Source organism: Thamnophis sirtalis, unplaced genomic scaffold (assembly GCF_051295495.1).
Source record: "Thamnophis sirtalis isolate CommonGarterSnake01/CBP01778 unplaced genomic scaffold, rThaSir2_p1.2 scaffold_4, whole genome shotgun sequence".
NCBI lineage: Eukaryota > Metazoa > Chordata > Lepidosauria > Squamata > Natricidae > Thamnophis > Thamnophis sirtalis.
The window spans coordinates 40,170,501-40,192,418 of NW_028261384.1; the positions used below are offsets into that span (position 1 = coordinate 40,170,501).

The 21,918-nt window shown below is 34.4% G+C and overlaps 1 protein-coding gene across 3 annotated transcripts in view; it reads right to left on the bottom strand.

Annotated features, from left to right (window-relative positions):
* The window catches only part of TRA2A (transformer 2 alpha homolog), a 22,920-nt gene continuing 1,002 nt past the window's right edge, over positions 1 to 21,918 (bottom strand). For 2 of the 3 annotated variants that reach the window (XM_087712788.1, XM_087712791.1), the window contains exons 2-8: positions 16,894 to 17,027; positions 15,915 to 16,083; positions 14,660 to 14,848; positions 7,172 to 7,287; positions 4,462 to 4,605; positions 1,009 to 1,076; positions 1 to 827 (exon numbers count right to left, since the gene is read on the bottom strand). In XM_087712788.1, the coding sequence (XP_087568914.1) occupies positions 817 to 827; positions 1,009 to 1,076; positions 4,462 to 4,605; positions 7,172 to 7,287; positions 14,660 to 14,848; positions 15,915 to 16,083; positions 16,894 to 17,027 (831 nt within the window). In that variant the 3' untranslated portion in view covers positions 1 to 816. The remainder of the gene's footprint in view (positions 828 to 1,008; positions 1,077 to 4,461; positions 4,606 to 7,171; positions 7,288 to 14,659; positions 14,849 to 15,914; positions 16,084 to 16,893; positions 17,028 to 21,918) is intronic. The other variant, XM_087712790.1, reaches the window with a different exon arrangement.

Consider the following 21,918-nt stretch of genomic DNA (forward strand, 5'->3'; position numbering starts at 1 on the left):
TTTGTACAATTTAAATTTATTTTGAAAAGTCAAATAATTACAATTTCAGACCATACTACTAAATAGAACCTGCTTCATCTTAATTTCTGTATCATGTAGACTTGTGTGAACAGATCAAATAATTCTTATATCCAGTCACTTAGGCTTATCCTGATTAGGGAGTAATAAAAATAGGAGGAATACTTTGCAGGTCAGCTTGGTATTTAAAAGAAATTTCAATTTCCTCTCAGCAGTACTGGGATTATTTTACCAAAGCTCATTAAAGAGAGTGTCGGGTATAAGGGTTTTTTTCTCACCCTCCAAGGGATAGTCCTTCCAGTCCAATATTGTTTTAATTATTAAACCAAGGATACAGGAAATTCTGGCTTCAGATTAACATACCAAATTGTGTTAGAGTGAAATAAACTGGACAAGCAGATTTTTTTGAAACAAAAGATGAGAGGTTATTAAAGTAGTAGTTTTCTACTGAAAATACGACATGCAAGCATTAGCACACCAGTTCTTTCTCCATGAGGTTGAACAAAAATCCACTTGTTTAAAAAAAAAAACAAATGCATGAATTACAAAATATTTTACCACTCTTGGGATTCCCATTAATTTTTGTTTAAAGGTATTTAAGTACATAAAACTACAACAATTACACCTGGAATATTATAATAAGAAGAGAAGAAAAAAGGTATTTCAAAAGAAAATACATCTTAATGAACCAGGAACATTTTAATTGGATACAGGATAATGGTAGGGAACCAACAGGAAAAGCTAGGTTCGGAACATGCTGTTGAAAAATTGTATTTGCTCTGTAACTGACTGTTTTTCTTAATAACGCCCTGAAAGAAAGAAAGAAAAAGAATGCTGTAACTATAAATTCACACCTCCACATCAGCTTCTACAATAATTTAGTTCTTTCTGAAAAGAGACTTTATTGTATTAGCATTTCCTATGATATTCTTAAAATCTCTCATTATATTAAGATTAGACTTACTCTTTAATTAATATAGTTATGCTTACTTGGACTGTAGGAACGAGATCTTGATCTTGATCTGTAACGACTATAATATGGTGAAGGTGATCGCCTCCTTTGAAAGAAAATGCAAAGTATTTTTGTTGACAGTGGCTCATTTCATATTCATATATTATGAATATTATGTACATTAATGAGGTTTGAATATATTGTTTGTAGGGTTTATGGAAAAGCAGAGTTATATTTTATACATGTAATCCTTGACTTATATTCATTCATTTATTGACCATTTCAAATTAAAACAGCACTGAGAAAAGTGACCATTTTTTCATACTTATGACAGTTGCAGCATCCCAATGGTCAAGCAATCAAAATTTGGATGCCTAGCAACATGTATTTATGCCAGTTACAATGTCCTGGATCATGACATCACCTTTTGCAAGCTTTTAACAAGTAAAGTCAATTGGGAAGCCAGATTCACTATAACAATCATATTACTAACTTAACAACTACAGTTAATTCACTTAATAACTGTAGTAATTAAGGTAGTAGCGTAAGGCAAAACCCTCTTAACAATTATCTTGCAAATTTTTGAATCAATTGTAGTTGCAAGTTGACCACACACACACAGGTAGTCCAGTTCACTTACTTACTACCTCAATCAGTGATCATTCAAATGCTGTGTCCTCACAATTACAAAACTGCAATTTGGGCACTTTGCAACTGGCATGCATTTTTGGTGGCGGAAGCAACCAGTGGTCATGTGAATGCCATTTGTAACCTTTACAGTCATCTTCTAACAAGCAAGGTCAATGGGGAAGGCAGTAGGAAGCTGTGGTCATGTGATGTTAATGAGTTGCAGTGATCTGCTAAACAATTGCAGTGGAAGTGGTTAAGTCCAGTTAGTCATGTGATATTTTCACTTAGCAACTGCATCAATTAAAGACAGAGTTGCCTGCCCCAAATGCAGTTTGTAGTGTGGATTACCTATATTGGGTTATACAACAGCTGTAGGCTACTTAGCACGAATATACATTCTATTTTTAAATAACTCCCCAATCAGGTTATAATCAGGTTTTTTTTGCAAAAACTTTGAAATTGCCCTATTTGCCATCCAGGTACTTCCTAGGATATTTTCTCCCCAAACCAAGTTTCTTCCATTTCTATTTTATTATTTGTTTCTCACACTGTATATCTTTCCTCTGTTTTTAAAGTGATTCAATTATATCTATGAAAGAATATTACAATAAATAGTATCAACTATTTTGTCACACTCTAATTAAAAGCCTTTACACTGAACTGTAATCCAATAATACTGATTTATTTTCTTTTTTAAATGTCAGGCAGAATCAAGAGTATAGCATCTACAGAAGACTTAAAACTGGAAAACTCACTTCCTATTTATTTTGCCTTTTCACAGGATACAAACAAGGTCATCTCATCCTGATAATATCTGTTGAATCTATTTTTTTCCTTAAAAAAAGAACATGCAATGATAGAATACCCCTCTTTTTTATTAGAAAATAATCAACTAAGCTTGACTAATTATTTTCTATCTAACAAGGAACAAAGAATGTTCCTTGCTAGAAAATGTATCTGCTACTACCAGATGGATTTTAAAAGTGGTAACAAAGGAAAATAGTTTATTTATCTGTTGGGTACAAAGTAAGATGGCCACTCCTTTCCTCCACCAAAATTACAAAGTTTCATTTATTTGTTAATGAAGTGTTCAGTATAATATTCATTATTATCCTGCCTGTTTCATACTATTAGCTAAAATGGGCAGTATAGAAATTTAGTAATTTAGAAATTTGCTGACTCAATTTGCTAAAAATCTGTAAACCGCTTAGAGAGGGCCGAAAGCCCTATGAAGCGGTATATAAGTCTAATAAATAAATAAATAAATAAATAGTAAATAAATATAGTTTTCCAAAAACTGCAAAATATTTGCTGGCAATATCCTAGAAGAGGTAGATCTGAACATTTTGGGCACATATTTTTCACACATTTTGAGAGAAATTTACAGAATTTGGCTTATGAAGGCCATATACTTTTATCTGTCATTTTAAATCTGCAGTGTAGATAATTGAAGTTTGTCTCCCAAATTTAGTGGTGTACTCTTAAGGTGGTGTGGAAATTAGGGGACTCATATGACTCTTAGATTGTCCATCTCTGCTAAATGGAGAAAGGAGATTTCTGAGGACCTCCAGAGAAATTGTTGGTTCTTATCAAGCTGGAAAAGCTTACAAAACTATTTCCCAGGAGTTTGGACTCTGCCAATCCATTGTTGGGGAAACTCTGTATAAATGGATGCAATTCAACAATATTGTTAACTTCTCTAGGAAGGGTTGGCCAAATAAGAACACAAAGCTGCAATTCTTGCAATCCAAAAATTGTGTTTGCTCCCAAAATGGTTATCACTTCCAGCACTGTATCAAGTGGCTTCAGCATAGAAAGGTGACACAGTGTATTGGCAAATTCTTTCCCAAAGCCATCTCAAAGATTGCTTTTGGGAAACAGAACTTGGTAATCTCCCAAATGGCCATCCTATACAGAGGCTGATTTATGGCATCCTGGAATAAGCATCATTTTGGGAATGACCGCAATACTTGCAATTTGAGAACTGTGACTACTTCCACAATGGCATGTACTTTCACAATGGTATGAAATGACCTCTGAATAAATGTATGGCTTTCCACATAATATCTCTCTCTGTCTCTCTATCTGTCTGTCTGTCTCTCAATAAAGGCAACAGAGGTGGAGGTGAAGGAACAGCGGAGGTGGAGATTGGTTGCTTTGCTTTCCCAAAGGCAATCTTTGGAAAAGATAAGTGCAGCAAGATGGGGGAGGAAGTCCAAGGGCATGGAACATAGGGTGTCGTGAAAGGCCTGGGGAATCTGAAGCAGGCCACATATGAGATGAGGTGGTGTTGCAGTGTAAGCTTGGGGCTGTGTTGCTCTTTTTATGGACTTTCCCACCCTGAATACCTCTTGCTCCTCTTAACAACTGCAATGAGATCAGGGATTGTGGCCATTAAGTAAAGCAATTATGTGGCTGTCTCACTTAACAGCCACAATTTATGACCATAATTTTTGATTCAATTATGATTGTAAAGCAAGAATCACCTGTACTCTACAAAATCAACATTTCTACCCATCTACCATCTATGAAAAATGATCAGTGTAAACTGAAAGGTTAATGAAAAAATGTTCTGTAAATAGAGATGAAAACAGAACTCTGAAAAAAATTATTTATTTCTATTCCATTATTGAACAAACATATTTAACTTTATTTATTGAAACAAATAATAAATAACAGTTTTTTCTGCTTTATAATTAGATTCTCTATCTAATTAGGATGTGTGGAGAACAGATCATGTGATATTTAGGCAGAAATACTGAACATTCAAAAGGCTTCACAAAATTTTAAGCAACACTATTAGAATTTATTGCTTGTTTTAAAAGTTTTCTATAATTTCCACATACAATTTGAATACTTACCTATAGCGATAATCATATTCTTCATATCTGTCATATCCTCTGTCGTATCCTCTGTCATAATAGGAATCACGGCGACGGCCAGTTCCTCCTCCTCCTCCTCCTCCTCCACCACCACCACCACCTCCTCCTCCTCCGCCTCCACTGCTATTTATTAAAAAAGAAAGAATTCAAACAGGTTAGGCTGAAAGCTATGCATCTATTTAAGATTTGTATCAAGGATCAAGACAATACTTCTAATAAAGGAACTGAAGATTCATAGTTGACTTAATTTCAGCAATTATTCAAACTAGCATCATATATCAAAAATTATTTACAAGATGTGCTCAGGTCTTATCCTAAGCTCAGGGAAAAAATAAATAAATATGCTTCAGGAAGAGTATTTAAATCCTTACCTTTTTTTGCAAGCTTTCAACTACAGTTAACTGATATGAGGTCATTCCTCTGTATGTATACATTTCTGTAGTATTTTTAATTGGCTTTTATTCTATAGTTTTAATTTTATTCATTTTAGTTATTCTGTTGTACACTAAGAACCTGGTGGCGCAGTGGTTAGAATGCAGTATTGCAGGCTAATCTTAATTGGCTGAAGGTTGACTCAGCTGTCCATCCTTCTGATGTCAATAAAATGAGGACCCAGATTGTTGGGTGCAATGTGCTGACGGCACTTTAAACTGCTCAGAGAGTGCTGTAAAGCACTATCAAGCAGTACCATATTTTTCAGAGTATAAGACACACCTCCCTCCCCCAAAAGAGGGTGAAAATTTGGGTGCTTCTTATACACCAAAAGTAGCCTCACCCACCCGCCCTCACCCTTTGGTCTCTGCCTCTCAGCAATTTACTTCCTTGCAGCAAATGGAGAAAATGGGGTTTCTGGAAGCGGCAATAGGCTATGGCAGTGATAGCAAATCTTTTTCTTATGGTGTTCCAAAATTGTATGTGCATGCGCTATTGCACGCACCCACACCAATTCAACCCTCACCGGCACATGCGACTCCTCCCCTCCCCAAGGCTCTGGAGGCTTTCTTGAAGCTTGGGGAGGGTGAAAACAGTCTTCCCCAGCCCTCTGGAAAGCCCCAAACTCAGCAGAGTGCCAGAGCTGGTGACTGGTGTGTCAGCAAATATGGCTCTGCATGCCACCTGTGGCACGCGTGCTGTAGGTTCGCCATCATGGGGCTATGGCAATCCCTGCAGCCTGAAACAGTTAATAATTGGGAGGCCCATACTGAAATTGAAAGTGAAACTTGCTGTTTGCTGCAAGGAGGCAAACTGATGGGAGGCAGAGGCAGATTTTTTTTTCTTGTGCTAATCAGGCTGTTTGCTGCAAGAAGGTAAATCAATAACTATAAATGTCTATAGAATGTTCAAATTATTAGACTTGTTTTTTTAAAGACAGCTTTATTATTGTTCTAGACAACTTAACAAAATGAAGAAGCTTTTTAAAATAAATGCTTGATCTGAAGAGGCCCATGCTATTGTATCTCCTTTTAAATAGCAGAGAATAACATATACTTCCAGAAAGCCACATCAATTTTAACAGCTTCTGTACAAGTATAGTCTAAAATGTAAGTGTCCTGTTGTCTAATTAGATTCTGACTTAGTCATTTTCGGAGTAGGTCTATTTAAATAATTGGGAGGAATTAGTGTGACCACATTTAAGAAAACTTTCTGGCATTACTGCCATAATGTACATTTCTCCAATTCTTTGTTATTTCTATGGGTCAGGCACAAACGCACAGAAACACACCACAAACAGGGTGTATTTTGTGTACTGTTTCCTGCAAGGAGGCAAATTACTGGGAGGGGGAAGGAGATTTTTTTCCTCTTCTTTTCCTCCCTAAAACTAGATGCGTTCTATACTTCGGAGCCTCTTGTACTCCAAAAAATATGGTATATAAGTTCTAAATACTATTGTTATACTGCCCAGAATTGTAAAACTGGGGCCACTTAACAAATACAATAATCTCTGAAGCTCTGGATTATATAGTGTTTCTCTATCAGTTGGCAAATAGAAAAGTGTTCACGATATGCTATAACGTTCAACTTCAGAACGCTATATATAAAAAGTACAGTATGTTGTTAAACTTGGCAGCTAGGCCCTGTACACATGTACTAAGAAAGTTGAAGTCAATCATTAGGGAGAAATACTGTTCATCTCTTATCCTGAATTGAAAGCTTCTTAACTGAATTAGGTTCTGAGTTATCTGTCAACAAAAGCTGCAAAAATGCATACCCTTATTGCTTCCATTTAATGTTATGTTAATTTTAAAGATATTTATTTATTCTTCAGGAAATACTCAGTACAGACTACAACTGCACCTATTTCTGGAGCCCCAGGACCCAAAACAGAAAAGGGAACAATGGGCTTATTTTGAGCTCCATTGCTTTCCTATAGCAAAATATTGGAACTATTTGTTACGTTGTATTGGAACCCAATCTTTTGAAACCTTCTGAGGGAACCCTCTAGTGAGATAGATTGTTTGGAGTTTGAATAAGCAGGTCTGTGTACGTTTACTCTTATCCATTGGGCTCTGGTCTCACTTAAAATGCCAGTCATAGAATATATTTATAGAAATAATAAGAGTGAAATAAATCAGTCATTAGATTAGAACATATTTAAAGGAACTGAACATTCCACTTAAAAGTCCAATGGCAAATAAATTTCTCATAGTAATAGGATTAAGACAATCTTGAAATAAAAATAGTATTTTACTGAGTTGGTCTGCCCATATAGATGCCAGGGGTAGGTGTGTGTGCTCTCTTTGTGATAGAGTAATCCACTCTGATTCTTCTACCATCCAGCTCCATTCCATTTGCATGTTCCATTGCCTACAAGATAGATTTAAAAAAACACAAAACTGTTATGTCTGTATGTAGTAATCTTCTACAAATTTAACTTCAATCTTTTTTTTTGGGGGGGGGGGATTGTGATCAATTTAAAGCAAACACTGGAAGATGCTAATACATTCCTGACATTTTATTTCTAAGGAAAGCAAAAAACAAAAAATAGGCAGCTGTTTTTTTTCAACTAAAATAAAGAATTCTATGATTAGCTTCTTCTCACAGATTCAGTTATCATTTCATTACTTCCCTGTTTACTTCCATTTCATTTCTTCTAGAAGAACTGGGTATAATTGAAGTTTTAATGAAAGCTCTTCCAGAAGAGATCCAAGTTATTTTTTAATCTATATAAACATTATTAAAATTCTACTATAAAATAAGCATAAAAACACAATAAACCACAAAAAACTTAAAACATGCAAATACAAATCTAAACATATAACTTAAAAACACCCCATGTACAACTTCTGCTTTCGTATTCCTCAAAGATCTTCTGTCTTTAATTTCTTCACAGATCCATTAATCCTCTTTAATTCTTTTGTAGATCAGATTCCTGTTTATGTAACTTTTAAATTAGTATCTTTTTAAACATGCTGCATTGTGGTAGTTATGTTTTAAAAACGCCTCAAAAGTGGTAGACAGAAATGCATCAAAATGTCAGAAAATCCTGAAAATAAAATTTGAACTGAATGTACAAATATTTTTATTGGGTATCAATGAAAAATATCACAATTTACTAAAATATATGACAACTGCAAGAAGAAATTTGGCACAGCCAAGAGAAGAGAAACTTTGCCTACAACATGAGATTGAAAAACTAAAAATGGAGAACATGTTGCAATGACAAATTGGCATTATATATACTTAATAGAAATCTAATTAAATTTAAGGAAAGGTGACTCCCATATATGCTAATGCTATACACATTGCATAGTAAGGCAAATTTAGTGATTTGTGATAAAAGGCAAGAATGTGGCACTGGAATATTTCCCATATTGCTTCTTTTGTTTTATTCCACTGTATCTATTATCACTATTTCACATAAAAATTTTTCCTATGTATTTTACTATTGCAACAGTAAAAATGTATTTTAAAACATTCTTAATATATCACGAGACTGATTTTACATTAGGCCCCATCCCTTACAGAATCAGAGATGTTGAAACTTAAGACATTTAAAAATTGATAATTTCAATTAATGAGGAAAATTCCTGTTTGCTATCAAATATTTTGTTAGAAAAAGTTAACACCATTCCAGAGAGAATTACTGCTTCTATATCATAATAGACCTATCAGAATGTTCACTCAGAATCTCTTTGCATAAGACATAATTGCCCTATTGTACAATAACACTTACATATTGGCCACAAACACATTTCAGGATATTATCATTTAATTTAAATAATTATATTGAAGTGGGAAAGTTGAGAATTTAGGGATTAAATTCACAGACAAAGTAATTCGGTATTATTTATAGCTTGAAACAAAATAACAGGAAAACTGAATATTGAATATATCCCTGTTTAATATTTTTTAAAACCACATTAATTATAGACTATACTGCCACCTAGTGTTTCTTTTTATTCCACAGAAATATTTGTTTCCTTTTTATTATGTCATAAATCTTATGCATTGTGTTGTTTCAATACACTGATGTCTGTATAATGTGTTTAAAATTATTTTTTATTTAGATGGCTTAGAATAGGAAGAATGAAAAAGAGGGGGAAAAAATCTCAATGTTAATTCCAATTTTGGCTTCAAAACTACAAATGTAAAATTATTTAATTTTTTTCATCCAAGCAAATTTATTCTGGTTTCTGTTTGTAATTGTATGAATCTTTCCCCACTTACAGAAATGTTATTAAATGCAAATTATAGTAAAATGAATATTATTTGCAAAAACACAGTACACTTTAGTGAAGAGAGCAATCATCAGCCTGTAAGTGTGACATTACGAGGTCTCTCAGATTGAAGACCATGTAACATGGCTGACACATGGCTCACCAAAAAGGTAGAAGTGATCCATAATAAAAGGTTAATGTGAGCTAAAGTTGATAGTAAGGCAATATCAGACTGTCTTAAAGCAGAGAATGCTACTAACTGGGCTAGAACAATCCAGTCATCTCCTACTGACTGGCGGTCAACCTTCAATGTATTTTCTAATCTTTGTAATATCCTGAAGAAACATCTAACACTTAAGCCTGCTATCAAAAGATCTTGAGTGGGTAGATCCCGTTGGTTTGATTCTGAATGCCAGCAGCTGAAAAAGAAATTGAAAGCAGCAACGAGGCTTTCCCAGAAGAACCCTTCTGCTCATATTCAAGCTGACATGTTGCACATAGCAAGAGAATACAACAAAAATATAAAATTAAAGAAAAAAAAGTTCTGCTACCTTAATTTGGGCAGAACTTGAATTGGCCCGTAAAAGTCATAATTCAGCAATACAGCAGGAGTTTTAAGGGATATTTTATATAACAATCTTAGCTGAGGAATGGGAGAACTATTATAGAAGTCTGTTTGCTTCTAAGTAAAGAAACTGCCTTTGAGTGGTGAACTAGCACCCCCTGAAACCCTTCCGTCTTGGCCATCAGTCTCTATAAAAGAAATGCAATTGATTATTAAATGACTGAAGAGCAAAAAAGCCCATGGTGAAGATTTTCTATCAGCAGAAATATTTAAGAATTTTGCTGACTGGTGGAGTCCATTATTGACAGGTCTTTTCACTCATATAAATAACACATGCCATATTCCAGTTGGCTGGAAGATGGCAATAGTGGTCCCCATACACAAAAAAAGGAAATAAAAAGTATACCGGTATTTATAGACCCATTAGTCTGATTAATATTGTAGAAAAAATATATGCGAGCTTCCTTTTGAATAAAATGAAAATCTGGGCAGAGCAAAATCATATTCTCATAGAAGAGCAAGCAAGCTTTAGCCAATTTCATCTACCATTGACAACTGCTTTTTTCTGAACCATCTAATTGCCAAATATGCCTATAAAAAGAGACCCCTATATGTAGCCTTTAGATCTCACAGCCACATTTGATTTGGTAAACAGAGATGTACTATGGTGTAAACTGTCAGCTCTTAAAATTGACCTAGACTACTAATCCTGATTAAAGCCCTATGTACAAATACTTGTTTGAAAGTGCAGTATGGGGTTAATGGAGTTCTGATTAACAGGATTCACACAAACAAAAGGGTAAGACAAGGGTTATTTTAGCCCCATTATTATTTAATTTATACACCAATGACTTGCCAGGATTAATGAGGGACTCTATGATGTACATGCCAATGATTCTAAATAGAAATCGTAACATCTTGCTCTAATATGATGATATGATCTTATTATCGTACTCAGAAGTAGGATTGCATAGACCAATGATGGCGAACCATTTTTAGTTCACATGGCAAAAGTGAGGGGAGCACAGAGGAGTCATGTGCGGGCATGCCACACCCATAATGCTATGTGCACAACCCAGCACACATGTGACCCACTACCTCCCTGCATTCATGTGCGAGTGATCAGTGCTCCCCCTACTTTTGGTGCTTTCTAGAGCTTGGTGAGGGTGAAAACAGCCTCGCCCGGGAGGCTTCAGAAGCTTTCCTGAAGGCTCCAGAGCGTGAAAAATCAACTCTATGGACAAAATGGAAGTTTGGGAACAGACTTCCAGTTTGCTCATAGGGCCGTTTTTCACTCTCTGGAGCCTTCAGGAGGCTTCCCTGAAGGCTCCAGAGGGCAAAAAGCAGCCCTACGGCCAAACTAGAAGTCATTTTTGCCCTCCAGAACCTTCAGGCGGCTTCCCTAAAGGCTGTGGAGGGCGAAAAACGGTACCACGGCCAAACTGGAACTCACCTGCTGCAGCAGTCAGAACTGAATTGAGAATTTATATAATTTATGCACTGTCCAAAATTAGAACTTTTAATTACTGGTTCAAAATTAATGAAATGGAGACTATAGACTCCCTAAGTTATGTCTACTAGAGCAGATAAGATTGCAATCACAAACCCTCTGGATTACTAAATTGACAAATTATAGAGAGAGCTGTGGCCTCCCAGTGCCTTGTGTATCAGGAGAACAAAAAAAGTTGTCCAAAGAACTTGATTTGATACTGACATAATTCTTAGTTCTAAGGATTTAACTAATTCACTAAAGTATCAATGGAAAGAATATTGAAGGCAGTAATCAAACTGCCTCAAATGAATAAATAACTGAATCTTTTAAAACTTCACCTAGAACAAATTATGTCTAATTAATAAGTTTACCATATATCTCCTTTTTCAAAAGATGTCCAACTGCCATTAGATTTTAACTATACTTTTAATACATTTTTCTGTAGATTTTAACTATAGGTTAAAGATAATTTTTCTGGGAAATATCATCTATGCATGTAATTTCTTCCTAATTTTTCAAAAGATCTTAGCAATAATAAACAGTCTTTTTCTAGCTGAATTCAGATTCTGGTTGATTAAGGTATTTATGTAGGTTTCTTTACAATAAAAAATAAACTTTTTATTGCTTGTTTCTTTTTTAAGCCTCCCTATAGCTCTTGACTTTTTTTGATAATTCCATGCAAATTACTAGGCCCAAATCTGCTTAATCATTTGAGATCAACAGTGGTTAGCTGGATGCTGCTACCTAGTTGGATTAGCAGTATAAAATATTTGGTTTAAAATGAAATTGCTGAGCCATGGATTTATATGCTGAGTTAGCAGCATATTAGCCAACACATCTTTTAATATGACAAACAGGACAAGTTCACACATACCACTAAATTATGTATACTTACAAAAAATAAACAATAGGGTTAAGGTTGCGGTAAGATTAAAACTATACCAGCCACAATATGGTTTTGTGCAAATGTGTATTTTGTTCTGATACTGCATTAGTGCTCCCTGTTTAAAATACATTGGCATACCCTATCAGTCCCAAACAAGCTCAGATAAAACCAGGTACTCTGTGAAAGTATTATGTACCATATTTTTTGGAGTATAGGATGCACTCCCCCACCCCCAAAGTGGGTTGAAATGTCTGTGCCTCTTATACAGCAAATGTTGCTGAAGCCCCACTCACTCACCGGTCCCCACCCTTCGGCTGTTTTCGGTCTCTGCACATTCTATTTTAGACCAGTTCCAGATGGCAGGGATATGCCGCAGCACATCACCACCAATTGCCGTGTTTTCGGTCTCTGCATATCACATTTTTGGCCTCCACACACTCCATTTTAGAGCTGTTCCAGACTCGGGGATCGCCACAGCACATCGTTGCGGATCATCACCTCTGCGTATTGTATTTTTGGTCTCCGCAGTCATGTTTTTGGCTTCCACACATTCCATTTTGGCCACTGTGTTGCGTTTTCAGCTGGTTTTACACGGCAGGGATTGCCGTTGCCTAGTACCAGCCAAAACGCAATGCATGGAGGTGGCGATGGACGGTGGCGATCCCTGCAGTGTGGAAGACTGATTGGCAGTATTCTGGGAGGCCGATCCAACCGCCAATCAGCTGCTTGTGCTGAATGAAGCTGAGATTATATGCTGAAGCTGAACAGGCTGCTTGCTGCAAGGATACTACCTAGATGAATACCAATGGATGCTGGTAGGCAGAGGCAGATTTTTTTCTCTCCCCCCAAAAACTAATGTGCATGTTATACTCCAAAAAATATGGGTAATTTCCTTAATATTCATATCTAGTTTTTCCCTTAGCATTAACCTATGGATTTCTAGTTTTAAGACATACCTACATCAATAACGCCTATTGTTGATTTCAAACACTTACATTAGCCCTTTTACTCATAATTAAGCCTACATCTTTACTTTTGTCACAAAATCAGATATTTGTTCAGATCTATTTATCTTAATCTCAAATATATGCAGGTAGTCCTCAACCTAGGACCATAATTTATGTTGCTAAGTGAGAAATTTGTTAAGTGAATTTCCCCCCTTTTTACAACTTTCCTTGCTGTATTTGTTAAGTGAATCACTGTAGTTGTTAAATTAGTAACACGTTTAAGAGAATCTGCCTTGACTTGGCTTGTTAGAAGATTACAAAAGATGATCACATGACCACGGGACACTGCAACCATCATAAATATGAATCAGTTGTCAAGCATCCAAATGCAAATCATGTGACTATGCAGATGCTGCAACTGTCATTAGTAAGAAAAATTGTCATACCACTTTTTTCAGCGCTGTTGTAACTTTGAACTAAATGAACTGTTGTAAGTTGAGGACTACCTGTACTTTTGTCATTTAATTCATGCTTTTCATAATTTACCATTACTGAGGAAATTGTTACTGAGAAATTCCCAGAGATATTGATCTGTGCTGCAGCACGTTATGATACTGGTCATTCAAGACTTTCAAATAACACTTTCATAAGAGAAAAGATGCAAAGTTAGCAGCCTCCAATGAATTTGTGCCACCTTGTTTCCCTGAAAATAAGATCTGCCCTGGATAATAAGGCCAATCGGACTTTTGAGTCAAAAGAAAATAAGACCCTATCTGGGAAACACGGTACATAGAACATTCCTTGCTAATAACATGCACTGATCAATATTGGCATATTTTGGTCAGAATGTCAACATCAAAACCAAAATCTAGTTTTACCCCAGACATCCTTGTGCTTTAACATGCAAGTAGCATTTCTAGAGACCATCTGGAAACTCGCCAAATTCCTACCTAAGTGTCTAAAAAGTATTCAGGTAGATTTCCATTTACAACCCTTTGGATAATGAGAATTTGAATTAATGTCTATCTCCAAAAGTCAGTTATGTCTTCAAATTGAAACTTTTGACTTTCGCCCTACCCACTGCCCCAAATGGTCATGTAATCACAATCTAGGCACTTGGCAACCAACCTTATGACTATTTGCATCATCATGGCATTTGTGACTTTTGGGGCAGTTTCTGGCAAAACTTGCCATTGGTTAAATTAGATTTATATTTACGACCGCATGATTCAACTTACAACCATGGTAAAAATAATTCTTAAAACTGGGTTAGGTTATATGGTGTCGACTTGCGATGCAGTCTGTTTCCAATTGTTAAGGTTGTCAGGAACTGCCTGCACAGAATATACTGACCCACATCCAGGATGCATCCTTTGCTCCCCAGAATAGTTATTAGCTTTAATTGGATAAAAAAAAATCTGATATATGAGGTTGTGTTTTAAAAAAACATAATCAAGATTATATATTTAGTATCCTACATAAATTAAACTATAGTTAAAGTCATCAAAAGAAGCCATTTATTTCATTATATGTGTGATTACAGAAATTTATCTGTATTATTTATCAGGCAGTTTCAAAGTTAAGAAGTATCTTTGCAAAAAAACCTGATACTTTTAGATTTTTTTTTACCTCTTTAGAATCGTCTATTCTTTCAAAGTAAACAAATGCAAATCCTCTTGATCGCCCAGTCCGCTGATCATACACAACATTGACTCCACTCAATGGCCCGTAACGGGAAAAGACTTCTCGAAGATCCCTCTCAGTAGTATATAAGCTGAGGCCAAACACTCCAACACATGTATTAGGATCTGGATTAGCCTAAAATGTACCAAGTTAAAATATTAGGTATCTTCTTACTGACAGTTAAACCAGTTACAGGCAGTTCTTGACTTATGATCATAATTAAACCCAACATTTCCATTGCTAAGCAAGACAGTTAAGTGAGTTTTGCCCCATTTAATGATCTTTCTTGCTACTGCTGTTAATTTAATCATTGCAGTTTAGTAAGTAACACAATTGTTAAGTGAATCAGATTACCCCACTGACTCTATTTGCCAAAGATTACAGGTGATCACATAACGCTGGGGTCACTGCAATAAACTGCTTAACATTTGCCAAACATTCAAATTTTGATCACATGACCGCAGGGATGTTGCAATGGTCATGTGACAAATTGTCATACTTTTTCAAGTGCCACTGTAACTTCAAGCAGTCACTAAACAAATGGCTGTCAACTGAGGAGACTTTATACTTAGTCTTGCCCAGAAACAGTGATAGCAAAATATTTCAAGAAGTTGCATACTGAGTAGCATATAAACAGAACAGAAATATTCTGTTTAATCCATCACTGAATCAAATTTCTTTAAAAAGACAATTTCATTCAAATTATTAGAGGTATAAGAAAGGAATCTACTGTGAAGTGAGCTATGTATTAATCTTCCTCATCTCATCATACCGTTCTGATTTTAAACATTTTATCCAGTACTTTAAATTATGCTATTTAAATATCTCCTAAGGACAGGCTTTAAACTTGTACTCTCCATGGCTAATCCAATTCTCAAAAGAAATATTAGTATAGTTTTTCAGCAGAAATTTTAGAAGCAAGCTGCTTTGGTTCCTTAATTTCTTCTACCCAGCTACCACTCCTTTTCTCACCATTTCTAATTCACACCTTATTGCAAACAAGAGAAATAAAGGACAAGTTTAAGTAGCAAAATACACATTTACTTTTTGGGGAACTTCTGGTAGCTAAGATGAAAGTAACTGTGTCTGTAAAGCAGAAAATGTAAAGATTTATCTTTTTTTCTTGAATACAGAAACTGTGTTACAGCCAGCCAACTTAAAGTGATGAAAAAAACACACCATAATATTCCTACAAGCTTACACTACATACTCTGCTGCCAGTGTGCCTTCTTCGGTTGGACATAGGAGAGTGGCTTCGACTCCTTCGACGCCGATATTCTGGGGTATATGATTTACTCCGTGATCGCCGCCTGTGAGAATGGGATCTAGAGCGAGTATATCGCCTGTGAGAATGTCTTCTGGATCTAGATCTATGGTAAAAATAAAGTTCCATATAAAAACTTCAATAACCCATGAAAATTAGCATTAAAAGTTATTAATCAAAATTTAAAACAACTGAATTCATTTATATAAGTGATAAAAAATTAAGACATTAATTCAAAACATGGGCAACTTATGGAATAAGATCTTGCACCTGACATGCTGTTAAGATGCTGGAGTTACATATCAAAGAAATATCTTAAAGTAATTCTAAGCCTCACTTATCCCAAAACAGATTTGTTATTTTTTTTAAAGGCAAAGAAATGAAGTAATACTACAAGTCTTAATATTCTAAACTGAAGCAGTGAATTGCAGAAAGACTCCCAAAGCTACATGACCACTGCCACCCTATTCTAGGTGGTGTGAAATGAGCAGAAATTTGTGTATTTTTATTTGAGACACAAATTTGTCATGTAAATCTTTTAACTTCCGTTCAAATAGTCTTTATATATTCTTATAGAAATATTTTCATATTTTTCATAACTACGTGTAGCAATGAATTTAAATGGCTTACCTGTATTTCTACATTTGCATGTGTATATTTACATATTGTTAAAATACGTCACAATTGCTTGAAAACATGCACAAGACAACTATTCAGATAGGTTCTACAATATCACATTACCACCTTTTTATTTTTGTTATTATCACTATATGATTACTTACGAAGTTTCTGGGCATTTTTCAAGCCCTGACAAAAATCTTAGTTCTATAATGTCTAAATTTTCCAGTGAAAGATCCAACCAACAAGTGTACAAATAAAGTTTAACATATTCAAGTTTTTAATAAACATAACATACCTGGATTTTGATCTTGATCGAGAGTGTGATTCAGAATGTTTAGAAGCTCTTGATGGGCTACGAGATCCTGACCTGCTCTCAGATTTTGCACGAGCAGGACTCGCAGCTGCAGATTTTGACTGGGAGCGTGATTCCTACCGAAAAAAGCAGTATTACAAATGGTATTGGTTGCACAAATGCCTACCTTCTTATGTTAAAAGTAACTATATTTTATTGATTGTGCCTGAAAAATAAAGGTTAGGCGATACCCTCTAGGGCAAGGTTCTCTTTAACCCACTATTAACATTGTTCAATTTCCTCAAATAATTCCCTACATGAACCAGATGACCAATGTTCTATTAACTAAGTAATCATGCAAATTCATCTCTAACTTGATCATACAGACACTGGAACATAAGCCATACATTTACTTAACCTAGGACCCATTCATTCTTCCAGATTCTTTTAATGCTACTTCACTCTTGCTTTCTACTTTTCTTCATTCTTCAATTTTCATTTTTCATACTTCGTGTATTCTTCCCCAATTCAAACAATTCATTATAGCCTTAAAAATATTCAAGTGCTTCTATCTGACCAATCTTCTGTTCAATTTTTTCCCCCATTCAATTTTAATTTTCTGATCTTTAACATTTTTCATTAGCCTTCTTTTATCTTGATTTATCTTCCACATTCTTGGAAAAAACTCTTCCATTTCTTCACGAACATTAACCTTAATGGAAAAAGAACATTTAGTATATTTAAGCATGTGGGGATTATAAAACCCTGCTGGATTTCAGAACTTTATCGACTAAAATGGAATAGCCAGCAGGTGAAAAGCAAATAACTAGTTTATAAAAGCAATTAAAAATATTTTAACTGATATAATCATATAGGCTCTACTAATGAGTCCACGATTCCCTTGCAGTGTTTCCCAAATATTGTATACCTATTCTGTTCCCTAACTTCAGTAACTTTCAAGTCTGTAATATTTATCCAATTTGTATTTATATATATATAAACACACACACACACAAACACACATTCTTAAACACACACTTGCCTGTAGTTTAAAAAGGTAAGTAAACGTATAGGCAAAGATTCAAAGAATTACAATAGTATATCCATTAACACAAATACAAATAATAAAGTGTCTTGACTTTATTATTCTGCTTTTTAAACAGAAATATTGCACAACTTAGTACAAATTTGGTTCTAAAATACATATTAAGTGCTGGTTATTCAAGTCCCAAACTGTACTGAAAATGCAAATTTGATTTACTTCTTTGAATCTGAGCCATCGAAGCTACCTTTGATATATAAATCTCATAATTCATGTCTATCATTAAGTGTGATTATTTTATTCAAGTTACAAATACTTGTACAGTAAAATAAAAACAAAACTAAACTATTTGCTAATATCACTATGGTTTTATAGTTCGGGTAATGGGTTAACTGCTTGACTAGATGTCTACTTTGTATATGAGAATATATTAGGCAAGGCAATATAGAGAGAGCAAACTTTGGGCATGTATATTATATGTATCTAAATGAGGTAATCATTTGTTCTCCCAAACTAAAGTATCAAGCAGGTACTTTACTCTTGAATTACTCTCAAATTTACTTAATTCAAAAGCTGATTTGAAAAGGGGCCCATTTTTTCCCAAAAGTTAAAAATGTTCATTTTATTTTCTCTCAGATTTTTCCTATCATTTTTAAAATACAGTACTGAATAAAGTTGCAAAAATCTCAAACATTTTGCACTTTTAGCAAGGATCTGCAAATGCTTCATGGCTTTTGTAAAATTCAATTTTTATGTACTCTACAGGTACATAAAAGTACTCTACAGTACCTTCCCACAATTAACTATTATGTAATCTAACCGCTTAAGAAAAACTTCTAAAAACAAAAGATTTTTAATGGCAGGAAAATGGGTAATATAAAACTTGAAAATGCATAAGACCATAGATAATGGTAGATAGCTTACTACAAGGAACTACAGATAGGTCACAACTTACAACAACAACTGAGCCAAAATTTTTCGTGCTAAGTGAGACATTTGTTAAGAGAATTTTGCCCCATTTTACGACCTTTCTTGCCACAGTTGTTAAGTAAATCACTGCAATTAAGTTAATGATATGATTGTTAAACGAACAATTGACAATATCTCATATAATTACTAACAAATAATTTCAATTTACCAGATTGAGATACCAGATAATTTTAAGGAATAGTTATTTCTAAATAGTGAACTGCATATAAAACGAATTATAGTTTTCTTTACTTGCTCAACTGGACTTATACATAGAGATTAGTTACATTGTTACATGACTAAAATTTCAGAGAGTGCAGTTTATTAACACTGATGGAGCGACTTAAATTACTACCACTGTTAATTTTAATATTAATTCTAAAATCTCCATTTCTGTACTATATTGATATGAATAGAAAAGTCAGATATAAATCAAATATGTAATATACGTTATAATTCTAGTCTGAGAGCCAGTTTGGGGGAATTGTTAAAGCTCAAGATTACAAACTGGGAGACCATGAGTTCTAGTCCTGCCCTGGCCAACCACTTTTAAAAAACCTTTGTGAGAAAATGCAGGGACTTGTCCAGTTTTTGAGAAATGGGCACAACTGAATAATAGATGGAAAAAAATTACATATCCAAGGCTCACTATCAACACTTAAGAAAAACAATGAAATAGTTATATTAAGTATTTTTAAATGTATTAATGTAGGTTTAAATGTACATCATGACTGATTGATATAAATGCCTATTAGTGTAGAACAACTTTGGAAAGAGTAGACAAGCTGCCTTGCCTTGATGCGATTTCCACTTAAATCTTTTTGAAATTATATCCTGATCAATGCATTTAGAAATATCTAGTTTTAATACAGAGACATCTTTTTCAAGTGAGATGACTACTGTATCTTTCACATAAATGATCTTTCTAATTTAAATATATATATTGCACAACTGTATTGGTCATTTTTAGAACAAAAAAATTACATTGAAAAAGAATATTTTCCCAATTTCCAGATCTATTATATACTCTTGAAATTTCCCAGTAACCCCCTTATCTTTGTAAGCGTTTGAGATTGACCAATGTCAACATCAAAAACACACTAATATTAGAAAGCAACCCGATTTTATAATCTGCATTTATATTATCATGACTGCATTTTGTCCAACTCACAACTGACACACCTTTGTGACAGATTGCAGTGTTCTGCAATTTAATACTTTTTGCTAGAAGCATGCTTTCTTGGACAGTTTTTGGCAAAAACTGCCAAACATGAATGCACTGACTCCCTTAATGACTGCTGCATAAAAGGTCACAAAATTAGGTCAATCATATGTGCCTCTCAACTTATGACTGCCATGATTTACAATGGAAATTCCAGGCTCCATTATGATCTTAAGTTAAGGACTATTTGTACATAAAATCAAAAATATTAAACAATATTTCTTAATATATTTATATTATAAAAATAAGAACAATTCTACAGGGAAACCATAAAATTTAAATAGCTAAATAGGGACTTGTTACCTTCTCAAATTTGTTACCTTCTCAAAAATGCAATGAGCAACTCAATTTCTCCAGATTTTTAAATCTTAAGAGAGTGGTGTGGATCTCTCAGCTTTATGAGGTCTACCTCAGATATAAACATAAAGGGAAGGCTAGTATGAACCTCAAGAAACTCAGATAAGCTGGTCTAAGAAAATAGCAGTGGTTTCTATGTTAGGTGGGCCATTCTTAAAAGTATGAAATAAAGCCACCTTATGTGGCTTTTTGCACAAGAAGCTAAGTTAAAATAAATGTATTAGAATTTTCTCAGGGAGAATGTAAAATAAAATCGAGAGAAAATCTGACATGGACATACTTCCACTTATAATCACAATTGAGTCTGACTGGACTTTAGAGAGTATATGGTAGCCCTCAACTTATGACAATTGAGCCAAAATTTCTGTTGCTAAGTGAGATATTTGTTGTGAGTTTTACTTTTCTTGCCACAGTTGTTAAGGGAATCATTGCAGTTGGTAAGTTAGTGGCACAGTTAGGAAGTAAAACTGGTGTCCACATTGACTTTGTCAGAAGATTGCAAAAGGTGAACACATGATCCCTGGACACAACAACCATTATAAATATGAGTCTATTGCCAAGCATCTGAATGTTGATCATGTGATCATGGTGATGCTGCAATGATCCTAAGTGTGAAAAAATGGTCATAAATCACTTTTTTCAATGACGTGGTAACTTTGAACTGTCACTAAATGAAAACTGTTGTAAGCAGTTGACTACCTGTAGATATCACCTGAATTAAGCCAAGCAGTTCAGTGGTAGCTAATGCAGGGCATTTCTTATTAAGGGAAGTATATCTCAGCAAAACATAACCAAAAAGCTACTTCAATACCATTTTTAAGTAACAAAGAGGATTTTATTGCACCCAGATTCTTAAATCTAATTACACTGGGTAATTTATTCTTTTAATATAGCTACACTATACACTTCTATCTTGCCTAGTTTCATTTTTTTTCATTTCTTCACAGCTTCCAGCGGCTGCTTCAATATTAAGATAAGTGTTCCTAACTTTTGCACAGAAAATCAAACAATAATCCTAATATATTGAAAAAGCCTATCACAGTTTTACATTTGGTTTGGTTGTTTTTCAAGATTTAAAATATGTGAGAATAAGCTTTATGAAACATCATTATTAGATCCAAATGAACATTAATTGTAAAGGCTGAAATATATTCTTATACAAGGATAGGATTTGCACTGAATCACACACTTCAATTATGATTTTTGAGAAAAGTAGTAATAAGATATGTCAGGTTTTTAAAAAAATGGGTTTTCCCAAATTTATAAGGTAGGAAAGGAACGAAATTATCTCAAAAGTTTTTTTAATACTGTATTAGAATACATACACACACACATACATACACACAAATCTAAATATAAAAATAATGTTAACATTCTTCCCAGGCATTTTTAAAAATATGCTACTATACTCTCTATATACAATATACAATTTAGAAAT